The sequence below is a fragment of the Melitaea cinxia genome, chromosome 26 (genome assembly GCF_905220565.1).
Source record: "Melitaea cinxia chromosome 26, ilMelCinx1.1, whole genome shotgun sequence".
Taxonomy (NCBI): Eukaryota; Metazoa; Arthropoda; class Insecta; order Lepidoptera; family Nymphalidae; genus Melitaea; species Melitaea cinxia.
In genome coordinates this window covers 972,096-990,508 of record NC_059419.1, presented here as the reverse complement: position 1 = coordinate 990,508, position 18,413 = coordinate 972,096, and the positions used below count along the sequence as shown (strand labels likewise).

The following is an 18,413-nucleotide window of genomic DNA, read 5'->3' as shown; positions in this document are numbered from 1 at the left end:
ACGGAAGCCAAATTGTTCATTTATAATTAGGTTATTGGATTCTCCTAAGAGTCTGTTGTAAATTATTTTCTCAAATAGCTTACCAAGAGATGGTAGCAAACTAATGGGACGGTAACTTGTCGGTAGTTTATGGTCTTTTCCTGATTTCTTTATAGGGATCACTTTAGCCGATTTCCACATCTTAGGGAAATAACCCAGAAAAAGGCAGCCGTTAAATATTCTAGTTAAAAACACGATCGACTTTTGAGAGAGATTTTTAAGCAATATATTATGTATACCATCACTACCTGGTGATTTACGATTTTTAAAAGTTTTTAAGATTTTCTTTATTTCCAATGGCCTAACAGGTTTGCTAATATCGTTGATACGGTGTTTACTGAGTACTGATAAAGACTTTTGGACTTCTTCATCAGTATCAGATGTATCCCAATTCAAAGTAAGGCATAGGTTGTCGAGAAATGCCCGTGCAAGTGTATCGCACTGATCAGCAGTCGTTGAAGTAATTGTACTATCCGGTCGGGTGAGAGGAGGCAGGACAACAGTGCCACTCCGCTTAAGAGAATTCGACAGACGCCAAATATCGGTACTAGGGTTGTCTACGTTTGAAAGTTTGTCGTTCCATACCTTATCTGAATGTTGTTTAATGAAGGATCGAACAATATTTTGTAAGCTGTGAATACTACGGCGAACAGATTTTTTGAGGGGTCCTTGTGATAAGAGATTATCCAAACGACGAAGAGAATTTTTGAACCTTATTAACCTCTTAATACGACTTGGTAATTTGAAAACACCTTCCTGTATCTTTTTTGTTGGAACAGATAAATTTCTTGCCTTGATTATAATAGAATGTAGATTTTCAACAGCTATATCAATCTCTTCTTGAGATTTAAAAGAGAGAGCAGTAAGGTTGATATTATCGTCAAGAATAGAGTGAAAAGTAGTCCAATCAGCATTTCTATAGCGAAATGTCTGTATATGTTTCTTCCAATCCTTTGTACCCCTAACACTAAAGAATATAGGGTAGTGGTTGGAAGAAAGAGCAACCAAGGTTTCAACGTCACTAATGTTGTACACATTTTGAGCTAAAACAAGATCAGGTGTAGTTGATCTAAGACTAGAAGAGTAGTTAATTTGGGTTGGTAAATTAGGTGCATGAATTATAAAGTCTTTTTGGAACATACTGCGAAAGAGTACACGTCCACGCGTGTTAGTATAGCTACTATTCCAATGTCCATGGTTGGCATTGAAATCGCCAGCTAATACAACTCGCGAGCCAATATTCAGCAGCAAGTCCAGATCATGTTGGAGCAAAGGCAAGTTAGGCGACTGGTAAACTGATACTATGGTATGTTCCACTCCTGATAGTTTTATGTTAATAGCGATAGCTTCAATGTTAACAGTTGCGGGCATAACGACAATAGAGTGTTCTAAATTATTTCGGACTAGAATAGCGACACCTTGACCACGACCATTCGGTAATTTATCTTGTCTGTAACAAGTAAATCCCGGCGTGGCTAATGGTATCGATTGAGTGAGACGAGTCTCACATAATAATATTATATCGACAGATACGTCATGTTGAGAAAAATCAAGTAATTCAGAGATCTTACCACGCACACCATCGGCGTTCCAGGAGAGGATACGTAGTTCATTTCTTTTAGACATATTGACTAAGGTGATTGAGCACGAGCATGACCTTTTCAATAGGTGATGAGCATGCTACATATTCTGACTTTAAACTACGGATTTTTAATAAAATTTGGTACATCTCTATGATAGTGGGATCTTCAGATGGCGACGTGAGACTATCCAGGGGCAAAGGTTGCGAGTTGACTCTTGATGAACGACAGGTATTATTTAATGTATCTCCGGAGGAAGTAATTTGGTTAGCTGCTACTTGCGCCCAAGACTTGCTATTGTCTACCTTTTTAGCAATATGTCTTTGGGCTTCAAACTTAATTCCAACTTCCTTCTTTTGACGAAGGCGTTGTAAGTAAGCTGTTCTAGCACTGCATTTCTTATAATTAGCAGGATGACTTTCATTACAATTACAGCAGCGTGCCGATTCTTGACGATCTTTTTTGCTACATTCAGCTGTGGCGTGAGTTCCGGTACATTTAACGCACCTGGCTGGCATGTTACAGTTTCTCGCTGAGTGGCCAAAATTTTGGCAACGGAAGCACTGGGTACCTTGTGAGTTATTAGGCTTAAACTTGTGAATGGTAACCACGCAGTTAAAAAGATATTTAATTTGACGAAATCTGACTATATCTACTCCTGAAGACAGTTGAACTAAGAAAGGTGGACATGAAGTATTATTTTGTCTGCGAGATTTAAGGATGGTGACTTTGCAATCTTCAAATCCGAGCTTATTCAGTTCGGCTGGTAGGTCATTTTCAAAACAAGGAGGAATACCTTTGATTACTGCTTTAGGCCTCTTCTCGTCTTTGCGTGTGTAAGTAATGAAAGCGATATCTTGTTCGGTATCTTGTTATCTTGGTTGGGTGATTAAAATGTTGGGTAGGTGAAGGATTTCAATAAGATTGTCACGTGGTGTGCGTTTGTTTGAGGTGCGAGTACACATTTCCTTTCTCTCTTTCTCTCATAGCCAATTCGTTTCGTATATCTAAGACACGGTACTGGCCTATCGCTAAAGAAGTTTTACTTCAGTCGTGTGGTCTAAAGCACACTCGTTTTTTGTTTTGTGCAAATGGCAATATGTAATTGTATGGCCATCCTAATGTTTCCAGGTATGTACTCGGCGCAAGATGTGGGCGAGTACTATGAGGAGGGGAAGGGCTACCAGCAGCTGTACGCGCCCGAGCTCGCCTACGAGTACGGCGCCACCACCCCCACCCCCGGACACCCCCCCCCACCCGCTGCGCACGCGCCCCCACCTGCGGTGAGTGATGTCACTCAATTGTCTAGTTTGTATGCTAGAATATGGTATATTGACCGAATAAAACTCTAATTCAATGAGAAGAAAAGTTTAAATGACTACGTAAATTATTTTCGAAGTAAAACTTCTTCACACGCCCTTGACTTGGCGAATAATTTTTTGACTTAGCAAATAAGCTGGTGAATGCGTGATGACAGTGTTACTTAGAGTATTTTCTAATCCAACCGATGTATATCGGTATCCAAGAGATAAAAGCTTTTTATGTATTTTTCCTTTTCACCATCAAATCCCAATTTAATTATGCGATATCTCTATTTGCAATTATGATCAAAAATTTGTAGTCATCAGTATAAACTTTTTCTATGGATGGTAAAACAGGCCATAAAAACAATCTTGTTAGCATTTTAACTTTAAAAAAAATGTAAATGTAAAAATTAAATAATAATAAACAAACAGTAAGTAACAATATACATGGTTGTAATTAGGATTTCATATAAATTATATCACTTGTTAAAGTATTTTTTCTTTATCGTAATCAGGCTCCGAGCTATAGTGGTGGTACGTTTGCGCAAACGCAGTTACCGTCTTACGATGCAGCGGTAGCGCAACAGTTTCAGACCGCTTATGTAAGTAATATTGTTTACTTGAATAATAATAAATGCCACACACTCAACGACCCACTAGAATTGACTCCTATGTCGGTGGTACGGAAACACACAATAGACAAGCGCACAAGCAGCTCGACCACAACAAACATCGCTTAGTCGTCGTCGCATCGTTAGAACCCGCAACTGTGACCGTTGCGCTAACGCGTCGTCGAATATTTCATGATTCTAGTGTGAAAAAATATAGATAAAAAAGTAGAATAAGAAAAAAAAAAAAAAAAAAAAAACAATTTTAATACACTTAAAATTAAACTCAATCCCTTCTGCTTTCATAGTTCTAGTCTCATATCACTCTCATAAATGTCATTGAACATTGAAATTTTTTTAAAAAAATATAAATGCTTACGTAGTTGCAAGATTTACTTCGGCCTATCGCAGTACACTGCTGGCTAGCTTTCTTCTTTCTTTCTTCGGCCTGTGTATTTCAAAGCCGGTAGTTGGATGGTTATCCCGCCATCAGTCGACATTTTAAGTTCCAAGGTGATAGTGGAACTGTGTTATCCTTTAGTCGCCTCTTACGACACTCACGGGAAGAGAGGGTGTGGCTATATTCTTTACTGCCTTAACCACACAGCAGATTGTTGAGTTGCAAAATTATAGAGTGTTAATTAATTCGTTAATGTATATTAAAAAGAAGAATGGACCAAGAATTGAACCTTGTGGGATCCCATCTGTATATGAGACCCAGACAATTTAGTACCATTTACTTCATCGTGCCATTACTCCAACTGAGTTTTATGACTTAGACAAGAACTCAGATGTTTAAGCGCGGTATTTTTAATGCCATAGTGACTTAGTTTCTTGATTAATGTGTCATGATGAAGTCAAACGCTTAGGATAAGACATCACATATCGTAATCAGTAAAAATGTTATCAATGCATGTGGCTGTAGAGTTAGTTACTCGAGTAGACTCGGACGAGGAGGAGGTTAGTAAGATCACAACATTTGAACAACAATAAAAATTTGCTCATTATTATCCACAAACAAATAAATAAGTATCTAACATACACCCAGACCCGGCGCGGGAATGGAACCACAACACAAAGCAGGGTCACCCCAAACTGCGCCGACGGGCTAGTTAAACACATAAAGCTCACAAGTCGTGACGTTCCCCTGCCCGCAGACCCCGGAGCCGCCGCGCGCGGTGCGGCGCTCGGAGCGGCCGGCGCGGCGGCGCGTGTCCAGCTCGTACGAGTACGAGGACGACCTGTACGTGGACGAGGCGCCCGCGCCGCGCCGCCGCCCGCGCGCGCGCTGCCGGCCCAGCGGTGAGTGCCACCACTCGACCTACCGCCACTCGACCTGCCGCTACTCGACCTGTCGCCATTCGACCTGCCGCTACTCGACCTGCCGCTACTCGAACTGTCGCCACTCGACCTACCGCCACTCGACCTACCGCCACTCGACTTGCCGCCACTCGACCTACCGCCACTCGACCTACCGCCACTCGACCTGTCGCCACTCGACCTACCGCCACTCGACCTGCCGCCAGTCGACCTACCGCCAGTCGACCTGTCGCCACTCGACCTACCGCCACTCGACCTACCGCCACTCGACCTGCCGCCAGTCGACCTACCGCCACTCGACCTGCCGCTACTCGACTAGTCGCCACTCGACCTGTCGCCACTCGACCTGTCGCCACTCGATCTGTCGCCACTCGACCTACCGCCACTCGACCTGCCGCTACTCGACCTATCGCCACTCGACCTGCCGCTACTCGACTAGTCGCCACTCGACCTGTCGCCACTCGACCTACCGCCACTCGACCTGCCGCCACTCGACCTACCGCCACACGACCTACCGCCACTCGACCTACCGCCACTCGACCTGCCGCTACTCGACTAGTCGCAACTCGACCTGTCGCCACTCGACCTGTCGCCACTCGACCTGCCGCCACTCGACCTACCGCCACTCGACCTGCCGCTACTCGACCTACCGCCACTCGACCTACAAACATTCGACCTGCCGCCACTCGACCTACCGCCACTCGACCTACCGCCACTCGACCTGCCTTTACACGACCTACCGCTTGAGTTCGGTCTAGAGACAATCAATGACAATACCTATACAGATGTTCGACTTCTAACTGAATTCCTTGAAATCGGGAGTTTTGTAGGTGTTATAGATTACGTTCCAAGTAAAAAAAGTTTATTTCACAGCACTGAGTTACCACTTCAGCTCGGTTACTGTGTGTAACGATCCGTGTTGGGGTTCCTATTAAAAAAAAAAGTTTTTTGGAAGTTTGAAATTAGTACGAGATCCGACCTAATGAATATATGCCTTCATGTTTTTCATCTCAATGATCCAATACATAATAAATATATCGCCATATATCTGATAGAGACCGACCAATAAGCATATTTATAATTTACAATGAAGATTAAGAATGATTCAGCCTTGCCCAAATTACCATCTAAGTTCATTTACTTTATTAAATAATTAACGTTGCCTGGACGCAATTTCAGCATCGAACAGCAACTCCAACACTTACCGACAGACGCGGGCGCCCGCGAATGGCATCGAATCACTCATACAAGCTTCAGAACTTGCGGACGAGGAACAACCAGATAATGACACGTGAGTACCTTTTCTTTTTATTACAATTAGATCGGATGATGGTAAGCGATTACCGTAACCTATAGAAGTCTGCAACACCAGAAGCATCGCAAGAGCTTTGTCAACCCTACCCCCCCGTTCCCCCAGGAGCTCAGGTCACCTTACTCACTACAGGAACACAACACTGCTAGAAAGCAGTATTATGCTATTCCAGACGGGTACTTAATATTTGAAACACAAATATCCACTCCCGAGCGGGATTCGAAACCACGACCATTGGTGTTTAAGCGCCGCCGACACGGCACACGCACCATTAAACCAGAGCGGTATTTCTATGTACATATATATAAAAAAATAGTCAGCTGTTATCTATAACATAAGCATTAAGTTGCTTACCAAAGGAGCAGACGACTGTGTGTGTTCGTTATATGATGTATATTTATTTTGTCTTCAACAGTGAGAATGCAGCCGTCGCCGGCATGTTGAGTATAAGCGAACAGAGATTCGAGGCGCCGGCCAGGACCTTCGGTTTAGCGGTTGAGACACCACAGAAACCAACGGATAGTTCCAGAGTGGAAAGGTGCTAAATGTTATTTTTAATTTTCATTTCTATATATGTAGCGTATATTTTAATTATGAAAGACTATCAATATAAAACTTCTTTAGCAATAGACCTGCACTGTGGCTTAGATATATATACGAAACGTATGAGATAAAGAGAGAAAGAAAATGTGTGCTCACACCTCTCTCTCTCTTGCTTCGTTCGCCTCTCCCGAAGACACTTCTCGTAACATTCTCGTCACGCATTCACTAGCTTACTCCTCAAGTCAAGTGAGCGTGGATTAGTTTTACTTCAAAAATTAAATAAATGTATTTTTTTAGTAGTAGCAGTGGAACGGGTCGCGGACGGTCGAAACGCTCTGCGGCTGTAACTGAGGAGTACGATGAGGAGGATGTCATCAAGGAAGTACATCGCGACGAGGAGTATGGTGAGCTGATGTCCATATTTATCTTAAACAAAGTTCTAAAGAACTAGCTCACGGCTGTTGCGCTGGTGTTCGCCTGTTCGATCCCCGCTCACTACAGATATTTGTATTGGCCATATAGATATTTGTCGAGGTCTGGGCGTTTGTGCTTGTGTATTGTGTTTCTGGACCCTCGACACAAAAAACTAGATAACTACCGGATCGATTTCAAGCTGTTTTTTTTAAGTCTTCTGAAAATTTATCGAAAGTTCTTCGGTAATGAAAAATTTAAAAAATGGTGCAGGAAAGTGGATAACTTCAGAAAACAGTTATTGTAATTTCACGGGTTTGACAGTTTGCGATACACTAGTTTTGATTTATTGATTGATTTATTCTGTGAGATCCCACTGCTGGACATAATTATGCCTCTTTTCCCATTTGACTTACCGTGCTTATCATTTTGAGACTATCGATATTTCAGTGGCGTTGTGGACGTTATGTTTAGCATGAATTACGCCCGGTTTCTGAAACGTTTGTCTAAATATAGGTCTACTAAGCAGCTGTTAGATTTAACATGGCTGTCAAATCAATTTGAGTTGCTGAAACTTCATTCACAGCAAAATTAGCTAGTCCTCGATTAGTTTGATTTGACATTAGGTTTGTAACATGTGGTCATGTAACATAATTAAATATTATTTTATATATTTGTGATGTATCAAAACCTACAGAAACTGTTAATTATGATGTTATTTAATACATCTGATAAGACTGATACATCCAATAAAGCATCATATAAACATCTAAGGAAGATACAAAAAAAGAAAATAGTTCCTAAAAACAATAACTGACTAGCCTGTTGGCGCAGTTTGTAGTGGCCCTGCTTTCTGTTCTGCCGGTTGCGGGTTCGATTCCCGTCTGAGTCTGGGTGTAGTATTTGTATATAGATGTATGTCTATTATTTCTATGTATATTTATAAAAAAAAAATAGTTATAACAGTCGCCTGTTACCTGTACCCAAGTATTAAGTTGTTTACCATAGAAACAAACGACTGTGTGTGTATGTTATAAGATATTTATTTATTATTTAAAAAAAAAAACAATATCATAAAAATAAGACGAAGAGGGCGGCATCTTTAGAAGAAAAAATTAAATTATCACAATACAGAGTGATTTAAAAAAAAAAACAAAAATTAACAAATCATCTGTCAAATCTCTTGTTAAGTATCAAATGAGTTGCTAAAAGCATGGTTAAACTACTTAATTTAAAAATCCAGTTGACATAGCTGTCAAATTTGACCGATTGTCGTTGATTGTCTGATTTGTTAATTTTTGCGTTGATCAGCCTTTCGGAAACCGGGTGTAATTGTATCTGTATTGGTAATAATCAAAGCTTGCTGAAATGCTGAAATTGAACTATCTTGTATACATTTTTTATCATTTAGCAATGATTATTATGATTGTCTTTGGTTAGATTATTGAGTTTTTATTTTTATAAATAGCATTAGAATTATTTAAAAAAATTCTTATTATACAGTGTACCCATCGCTGGAGATGAGTTCGGATGAGGATGAAGAAAGTACGTCTCGTCGCCGTACAGCGCGTTCGAGGACAGATAGTAGGGGCAAGAATGACAAGTACGTTTATTATTTGTAAAACAATTATCATTATTATTATACATATCCTGAGTCAATTTTTCATGTATGGCTCACTTGATAGTAAGCGATTACTGTAGCTCATAGTCGTCTGCAACATCAGAAGTATCACAAGTGCGTTGCCGACCCTACCTCCAATCCCAGGAGCTCTGGTCACCTCACCGCAGTAACACAACACCGCTCGAAAGCAGTATAACTTAGTTGTGATCTTCTGTAAGGTTGAGGTACTACCTCAGTCGGGCTGCTCCATATTTTGAACAGGATATTTCCTGCTGTGACCTACCTCAGTAGATGATTTATATCTCACGCCGCAGGGACGAGTCGTGGTCGCCCCGAGCGCGTCTGGGCCGCGTGCTGCCGCGCCTGCGCGGGCCGGCGCGCTCCGCCGTGCGCCGCGAGTGCGTGCGCGCCGCGCTGCACGCCGCCGCGCACCGCCACCAGCCGCACGCGCACCACCACCCCCACCCGCAGCACCCGCAGGTACGAGCGCTGCCCATACAGTAGTACCGAGTGCGTGCACGCCGCCGCGCACCGCCACCAGCCGCACGCGCACCACCACCCCCACCCGCAGCACCCGCAGGTACGAGCGCTGCCCATACAGTAGTACCGAGTGCGTGCACGCCGCCGCGCACCGCCACCAGCCGCACGCGCACCACCACCCCCACCCGCAGCACCCGCAGGTACGAGCGCTGCCCATACAGTAGTACCGAGTGCGTGCGCGCCGCGCTGCACGCCGCCGCGCACCGCCACCAGCCGCACGCGCACCACCACCCCCACCCGCAGCACCCGCAGGTACGAGCGCTGCCCATACAGTAGTACCGAGTGCGTGCGCGCCGCGCTGCACGCCGCCGCGCACCGCCACCAGCCGCACGCGCACCACCACCCCCACCCGCAGCACCCGCAGGTACGAGCGCTGCCCATACAGTAGTACCGAGTGCGTGCGCGCCGCGCTGCACGCCGCCGCGCACCGCCACCAGCCGCACGCGCACCACCACCCCCACCCGCAGCACCCGCAGGTACGAGCGCTGCCCATACAGTAGTACCGAGTGCGTGCACGCCGCCGCGCACCGCCACCAGCCGCACGCGCACCACCACCCCCACCCGCAGCACCCGCAGGTACGAGCGCTGCCCATACAGTAGTACCGAGTGCGTGCACGCCGCCGCGCACCGCCACCAGCCGCACGCGCACCACCACCCCCACCCGCAGCACCCGCAGGTACGAGCGCTGCCCATACAGTAGTACCGAGTGCGTGCGCGCCGCGCTGCACGCCGCCGCGCACCGCCACCAGCCGCACGCGCACCACCACCCCCACCCGCAGCACCCGCAGGTACGAGCGCTGCCCATACAGTAGTACCGAGTGCGTGCGCGCCGCGCTGCACGCCGCCGCGCACCGCCACCAGCCGCACGCGCACCACCACCCCCACCCGCAGCACCCGCAGGTACGAGCGCTGCCCATACAGTAGTACCGAGTGCGTGCGCGCCGCGCTGCACGCCGCCGCGCACCGCCACCAGCCGCACGCGCACCACCACCCCCACCCGCAGCACCCGCAGGTACGAGCGCTGCCCATACAGTAGTACCGAGTGCGTGCACGCCGCCGCGCACCGCCACCAGCCGCACGCGCACCACCACCCCCACCCGCAGCACCCGCAGGTACGAGCGCTGCCCATACAGTAGTACCGAGTGCGTGCGCGCCGCGCTGCACGCCGCCGCGCACCGCCACCAGCCGCACGCGCACCACCACCCCCACCCGCAGCACCCGCAGGTACGAGCGCTGCCCATACAGTAGTACCGAGTGCGTGCGCGCCGCGCTGCACGCCGCCGCGCACCGCCACCAGCCGCACGCGCACCACCACCCCCACCCGCAGCACCCGCAGGTACGAGCGCTGCCCATACAGTAGTACCGAGTGCGTGCACGCCGCCGCGCACCGCCACCAGCCGCACGCGCACCACCACCCCCACCCGCAGCACCCGCAGGTACGAGCGCTGCCCATACAGTAGTACCGAGTGCGTGCACGCCGCCGCGCACCGCCACCAGCCGCACGCGCACCACCACCCCCACCCGCAGCACCCGCAGGTACGAGCGCTGCCCATACAGTAGTACCGAGTGCGTGCGCGCCGCGCTGCACGCCGCCGCGCACCGCCACCAGCCGCACGCGCACCACCACCCCCACCCGCAGCACCCGCAGGTACGAGCGCTGCCCATACAGTAGTACCGAGTGCGTGCACGCCGCCGCGCACCGCCACCAGCCGCACGCGCACCACCACCCCCACCCGCAGCACCCGCAGGTACGAGCGCTGCCCATACAGTAGTACCGAGTGCGTGCACGCCGCCGCGCACCGCCACCAGCCGCACGCGCACCACCACCCCCACCCGCAGCACCCGCAGGTACGAGCGCTGCCCATACAGTAGTACCGAGTGCGTGCGCGCCGCGCTGCACGCCGCCGCGCACCGCCACCAGCCGCACGCGCACCACCACCCCCACCCGCAGCACCCGCAGGTACGAGCGCTGCCCATACAGTAGTACCGAGTGCGTGCGCGCCGCGCTGCACGCCGCCGCGCACCGCCACCAGCCGCACGCGCACCACCACCCCCACCCGCAGCACCCGCAGGTACGAGCGCTGCCCATACAGTAGTACCGAGTGCGTGCGCGCCGCGCTGCACGCCGCCGCGCACCGCCACCAGCCGCACGCGCACCACCACCCCCACCCGCAGCACCCGCAGGTACGAGCGCTGCCCATACAGTAGTACCGAGTGCGTGCACGCCGCCGCGCACCGCCACCAGCCGCACGCGCACCACCACCCCCACCCGCAGCACCCGCAGGTACGAGCGCTGCCCATACAGTAGTACCGAGTGCGTGCACGCCGCCGCGCACCGCCACCAGCCGCACGCGCACCACCACCCCCACCCGCAGCACCCGCAGGTACGAGCGCTGCCCATACAGTAGTACCGAGTGCGTGCACGCCGCCGCGCACCGCCACCAGCCGCACGCGCACCACCACCCCCACCCGCAGCACCCGCAGGTACGAGCGCTGCCCATACAGTAGTACCGAGTGCGTGCACGCCGCCGCGCACCGCCACCAGCCGCACGCGCACCACCACCCCCACCCGCAGCACCCGCAGGTACGAGCGCTGCCCATACAGTAGTACCGAGTGCGTGCACGCCGCCGCGCACCGCCACCAGCCGCACGCGCACCACCACCCCCACCCGCAGCACCCGCAGGTACGAGCGCTGCCCATACAGTAGTACCGAGTGCGTGCACGCCGCCGCGCACCGCCACCAGCCGCACGCGCACCACCACCCCCACCCGCAGCACCCGCAGGTACGAGCGCTGCCCATACAGTAGTACCGAGTGCGTGCACGCCGCCGCGCACCGCCACCAGCCGCACGCGCACCACCACCCCCACCCGCAGCACCCGCAGGTACGAGCGCTGCCCATACAGTAGTACCGAGTGCGTGCGCGCCGCGCTGCACGCCGCCGCGCACCGCCACCAGCCGCACGCGCACCACCACCCCCACCCGCAGCACCCGCAGGTACGAGCGCTGCCCATACAGTAGTACCGAGTGCGTGCACGCCGCCGCGCACCGCCACCAGCCGCACGCGCACCACCACCCCCACCCGCAGCACCCGCAGGTACGAGCGCTGCCCATACAGTAGTACCGAGTGCGTGCGCGCCGCGCTGCACGCCGCCGCGCACCGCCACCAGCCGCACGCGCACCACCACCCCCACCCGCAGCACCCGCAGGTACGAGCGCTGCCCATACAGTAGTACCGAGTGCGTGCACGCCGCCGCGCACCGCCACCAGCCGCACGCGCACCACCACCCCCACCCGCAGCACCCGCAGGTACGAGCGCTGCCCATACAGTAGTACCGAGTGCGTGCACGCCGCCGCGCACCGCCACCAGCCGCACGCGCACCACCACCCCCACCCGCAGCACCCGCAGGTACGAGCGCTGCCCATACAGTAGTACCGAGTGCGTGCACGCCGCCGCGCACCGCCACCAGCCGCACGCGCACCACCACCCCCACCCGCAGCACCCGCAGGTACGAGCGCTGCCCATACAGTAGTACCGAGTGCGTGCACGCCGCCGCGCACCGCCACCAGCCGCACGCGCACCACCACCCCCACCCGCAGCACCCGCAGGTACGAGCGCTGCCCATACAGTAGTACCGAGTGCGTGCGCGCCGCGCTGCACGCCGCCGCGCACCGCCACCAGCCGCACGCGCACCACCACCCCCACCCGCAGCACCCGCAGGTACGAGCGCTGCCCATACAGTAGTACCGAGTGCGTGCACGCCGCCGCGCACCGCCACCAGCCGCACGCGCACCACCACCCCCACCCGCAGCACCCGCAGGTACGAGCGCTGCCCATACAGTAGTACCGAGTGCGTGCACGCCGCCGCGCACCGCCACCAGCCGCACGCGCACCACCACCCCCACCCGCAGCACCCGCAGGTACGAGCGCTGCCCATACAGTAGTACCGAGTGCGTGCACGCCGCCGCGCACCGCCACCAGCCGCACGCGCACCACCACCCCCACCCGCAGCACCCGCAGGTACGAGCGCTGCCCATACAGTAGTACCGAGTGCGTGCACGCCGCCGCGCACCGCCACCAGCCGCACGCGCACCACCACCCCCACCCGCAGCACCCGCAGGTACGAGCGCTGCCCATACAGTAGTACCGAGTGCGTGCGCGCCGCGCTGCACGCCGCCGCGCACCGCCACCAGCCGCACGCGCACCACCACCCCCACCCGCAGCACCCGCAGGTACGAGCGCTGCCCATACAGTAGTACCGAGTGCGTGCACGCCGCCGCGCACCGCCACCAGCCGCACGCGCACCACCACCCCCACCCGCAGCACCCGCAGGTACGAGCGCTGCCCATACAGTAGTACCGAGTGCGTGCACGCCGCCGCGCACCGCCACCAGCCGCACGCGCACCACCACCCCCACCCGCAGCACCCGCAGGTACGAGCGCTGCCCATACAGTAGTACCGAGTGCGTGCACGCCGCCGCGCACCGCCACCAGCCGCACGCGCACCACCACCCCCACCCGCAGCACCCGCAGGTACGAGCGCTGCCCATACAGTAGTACCGAGTGCGTGCGCGCCGCGCTGCACGCCGCCGCGCACCGCCACCAGCCGCACGCGCACCACCACCCCCACCCGCAGCACCCGCAGGTACGAGCGCTGCCCATACAGTAGTACCGAGTGCGTGCACGCCGCCGCGCACCGCCACCAGCCGCACGCGCACCACCACCCCCACCCGCAGCACCCGCAGGTACGAGCGCTGCCCATACAGTAGTACCGAGTGCGTGCACGCCGCCGCGCACCGCCACCAGCCGCACGCGCACCACCACCCCCACCCGCAGCACCCGCAGGTACGAGCGCTGCCCATACAGTAGTACCGAGTGCGTGCGCGCCGCGCTGCACGCCGCCGCGCACCGCCACCAGCCGCACGCGCACCACCACCCCCACCCGCAGCACCCGCAGGTACGAGCGCTGCCCATACAGTAGTACCGAGTGCGTGCACGCCGCCGCGCACCGCCACCAGCCGCACGCGCACCACCACCCCCACCCGCAGCACCCGCAGGTACGAGCGCTGCCCATACAGTAGTACCGAGTGCGTGCACGCCGCCGCGCACCGCCACCAGCCGCACGCGCACCACCACCCCCACCCGCAGCACCCGCAGGTACGAGCGCTGCCCATACAGTAGTACCGAGTGCGTGCGCGCCGCGCTGCACGCCGCCGCGCACCGCCACCAGCCGCACGCGCACCACCACCCCCACCCGCAGCACCCGCAGGTACGAGCGCTGCCCATACAGTAGTACCGAGTGCGTGCACGCCGCCGCGCACCGCCACCAGCCGCACGCGCACCACCACCCCCACCCGCAGCACCCGCAGGTACGAGCGCTGCCCATACAGTAGTACCGAGTGCGTGCACGCCGCCGCGCACCGCCACCAGCCGCACGCGCACCACCACCCCCACCCGCAGCACCCGCAGGTACGAGCGCTGCCCATACAGTAGTACCGAGTGCGTGCACGCCGCCGCGCACCGCCACCAGCCGCACGCGCACCACCACCCCCACCCGCAGCACCCGCAGGTACGAGCGCTGCCCATACAGTAGTACCGAGTGCGTGCGCGCCGCGCTGCACGCCGCCGCGCACCGCCACCAGCCGCACGCGCACCACCACCCCCACCCGCAGCACCCGCAGGTACGAGCGCTGCCCATACAGTAGTACCGAGTGCGTGCACGCCGCCGCGCACCGCCACCAGCCGCACGCGCACCACCACCCCCACCCGCAGCACCCGCAGGTACGAGCGCTGCCCATACAGTAGTACCGAGTGCGTGCACGCCGCCGCGCACCGCCACCAGCCGCACGCGCACCACCACCCCCACCCGCAGCACCCGCAGGTACGAGCGCTGCCCATACAGTAGTACCGAGTGCGTGCGCGCCGCGCTGCACGCCGCCGCGCACCGCCACCAGCCGCACGCGCACCACCACCCCCACCCGCAGCACCCGCAGGTACGAGCGCTGCCCATACAGTAGTACCGAGTGCGTGCACGCCGCCGCGCACCGCCACCAGCCGCACGCGCACCACCACCCCCACCCGCAGCACCCGCAGGTACGAGCGCTGCCCATACAGTAGTACCGAGTGCGTGCACGCCGCCGCGCACCGCCACCAGCCGCACGCGCACCACCACCCCCACCCGCAGCACCCGCAGGTACGAGCGCTGCCCATACAGTAGTACCGAGTGCGTGCACGCCGCCGCGCACCGCCACCAGCCGCACGCGCACCACCACCCCCACCCGCAGCACCCGCAGGTACGAGCGCTGCCCATACAGTAGTACCGAGTGCGTGCACGCCGCCGCGCACCGCCACCAGCCGCACGCGCACCACCACCCCCACCCGCAGCACCCGCAGGTACGAGCGCTGCCCATACAGTAGTACCGAGTGCGTGCGCGCCGCGCTGCACGCCGCCGCGCACCGCCACCAGCCGCACGCGCACCACCACCCCCACCCGCAGCACCCGCAGGTACGAGCGCTGCCCATACAGTAGTACCGAGTGCGTGCACGCCGCCGCGCACCGCCACCAGCCGCACGCGCACCACCACCCCCACCCGCAGCACCCGCAGGTACGAGCGCTGCCCATACAGTAGTACCGAGTGCGTGCACGCCGCCGCGCACCGCCACCAGCCGCACGCGCACCACCACCCCCACCCGCAGCACCCGCAGGTACGAGCGCTGCCCATACAGTAGTACCGAGTGCGTGCACGCCGCCGCGCACCGCCACCAGCCGCACGCGCACCACCACCCCCACCCGCAGCACCCGCAGGTACGAGCGCTGCCCATACAGTAGTACCGAGTGCGTGCACGCCGCCGCGCACCGCCACCAGCCGCACGCGCACCACCACCCCCACCCGCAGCACCCGCAGGTACGAGCGCTGCCCATACAGTAGTACCGAGTGCGTGCACGCCGCCGCGCACCGCCACCAGCCGCACGCGCACCACCACCCCCACCCGCAGCACCCGCAGGTACGAGCGCTGCCCATACAGTAGTACCGAGTGCGTGCGGGCCCTTATGTAACCCCCGCCACACACACGCACACGCACATGTATGACGCAATGCGTGCGCGCACGTTACCCTTTGATTAATATATCCATATCCTACGAATAACAACCGAAACCGACAAATTAGCGTGCTCTCCAAGACACGGTGGGAAAGACCACCGGGACCGACACCTACTAGCTGCACAGGCACAGGCGAACCACAATGCCGAGTTAGTTAATAACCAATGGTTACAGACTCCATTATGTTTTACATAATTTTTGAAGTAAAACTTCTTTACGCACGCTTGACTTGGATGTCACTAGGTCGGCAAACAAGCGTACGGCTCACATGATGGTAAGCGATTACCGTAGCTTATAGACGCCTGCAACACCAGAAGCATCGCAAGCGCGTTGCCGACCCAATCCCCAATCCCCCCAGGAGCTCTGGTCACCTTACTCACCAACAGGAACACAATACTGCTTGAAAACAGTATTATTTAGAGTGGAAGATAATTATGTTAGATATATGATAGTTAGTGAAGATAGAAAGAGAGAGAGTTGCGTTTCGTAAGTTTTACTTCAGTCGTGTGGTCTAAAGCTCACTCGTTTCTTTTTGTCCACAGAGTGCAAAACGAGCAGTACTAGCTACGAAGAGCAGGCGACCTCCCCCTCCCGCGCACCCCGTCTCCTCCAACAAAAGTAAGTTGCATCACCATTCATTAAAGTTCTTGAACTTGTGACTTTTATATATATATATATATATATTTATATACCTATATACTGGTATCATTTCATGTTGTATAATATTAAATTAACTCAAATGTTGATTATTTTTATACATTTAATCACACTAACGATATAAATAAAGTATTTGAATGCTCTTATGAATTTTAGTAGCTTTCCAATGTGCACACAAGCCCGGCTTTAAGTTTTGTTTACAATGAAAGGACGGTTTATGAAAAACAACTTTGCCTGAGTAGCTCCGTATAACAAAATCAAATTTAAAAAAGTGTCTGTGTCTAGGTGTAATATTTATATTAATATATTATATATAGTATTATTTCTATGTATATTTATAAAAAAAAAAAAAAAAAAACTATTTAGCTATAATAGTTGGCTATTACCTATAACACAAACATTGAGTTGCTTACCATAGGAACAAACGACCGTGTGTATGCTAGAAAGAAAGGTTTCAAAATTTAAAACATAATAGAGTAGCTTCAAACTATTATCTTTTAAAGATTCGTAACCATACACATTGTTGATTTATTTATTACCTTCCTAACCTAATCATATTTTTTCAGATATAAGACTGAAAAAAGGTATGAAGACGGCGAAACAACGCCTAGGAAAAATCCTCAAAATACACAAAATGATATATTAATATAGTTTTTAATATTAGTTAATTGTAGCGACGGACATTAAGATGTATATTTTATATATGTATTTAGATAAAGGACCAATATGTGTTGTAGATCCCGTGCGTAATGTCCCCGATGAATATATAATTGAATAAATTCTATGAACTGTATCGATATTTAGAACATTACATGAACAACGTGTTGGATGGAATTTGTATAAAAAAAAAAATTTTAGCACGCTGTATTACCACATAGAAGTTTAAAAAATGTAACCTTATTGTTCTATGTATTCTATGAAATTATGGATTTTCAAAGTTTTCATCTTGTCATCCGTTATCCTGCCTTGCGAACTGTCAAAAGCGTAAATTAAAAAAAAAATCATTGTTTCCGGGTATTTCTAATTTTCAGCGACTTTAATTTTTTTATCTCATAAGTACTTTTCTGTAAAATGGTATAAAATTCAAAATCTTTGTTTGTACGTTTTTTTTTGCTACCATTTTAATTTAAAAAATCTGAAGACGACTTGCGGTCGCGGAGACCCCACTTGCTTTGTAAAGGTTAATAATATTTTTTTTTGTACATATTCCATTTATTAACATTCTTATGATCACAATAATATATAAAATTTATTATAAATTTAATAATCAATTTCGTGATAATCTTTCTAGAAATATTTAACTTCACTAAATAATATAACGGTTTTATAAACGGGATATTCGAAATCAAATAATCGCTTCTTCAGGATATATACTGTG

The 18,413-nt window shown here is 53.2% G+C and overlaps 1 protein-coding gene across 1 annotated transcript in view; it reads left to right on the top strand.

Moving 5' to 3' along the window:
- Positions 1-18,044, top strand: part of LOC123666546 (lysine-specific demethylase PHF2-like) — a 30,661-nt gene extending 12,617 nt beyond the window's left edge. The window contains 10 exon segments of the mRNA XM_045600659.1: positions 2,751-2,850; positions 3,435-3,529; positions 4,666-4,833; positions 6,031-6,142; positions 6,579-6,701; positions 7,013-7,110; positions 8,621-8,720; positions 9,053-9,185; positions 16,921-16,996; positions 17,602-18,044. Coding sequence (XP_045456615.1) covers positions 2,751-2,850; positions 3,435-3,529; positions 4,666-4,833; positions 6,031-6,142; positions 6,579-6,701; positions 7,013-7,110; positions 8,621-8,720; positions 9,053-9,185; positions 16,921-16,996; positions 17,602-17,681 — 1,085 coding nt within the window. The 3' untranslated portion in view covers positions 17,682-18,044.
- The last annotated feature ends 369 nt before the right edge of the window (positions 18,045-18,413 follow it).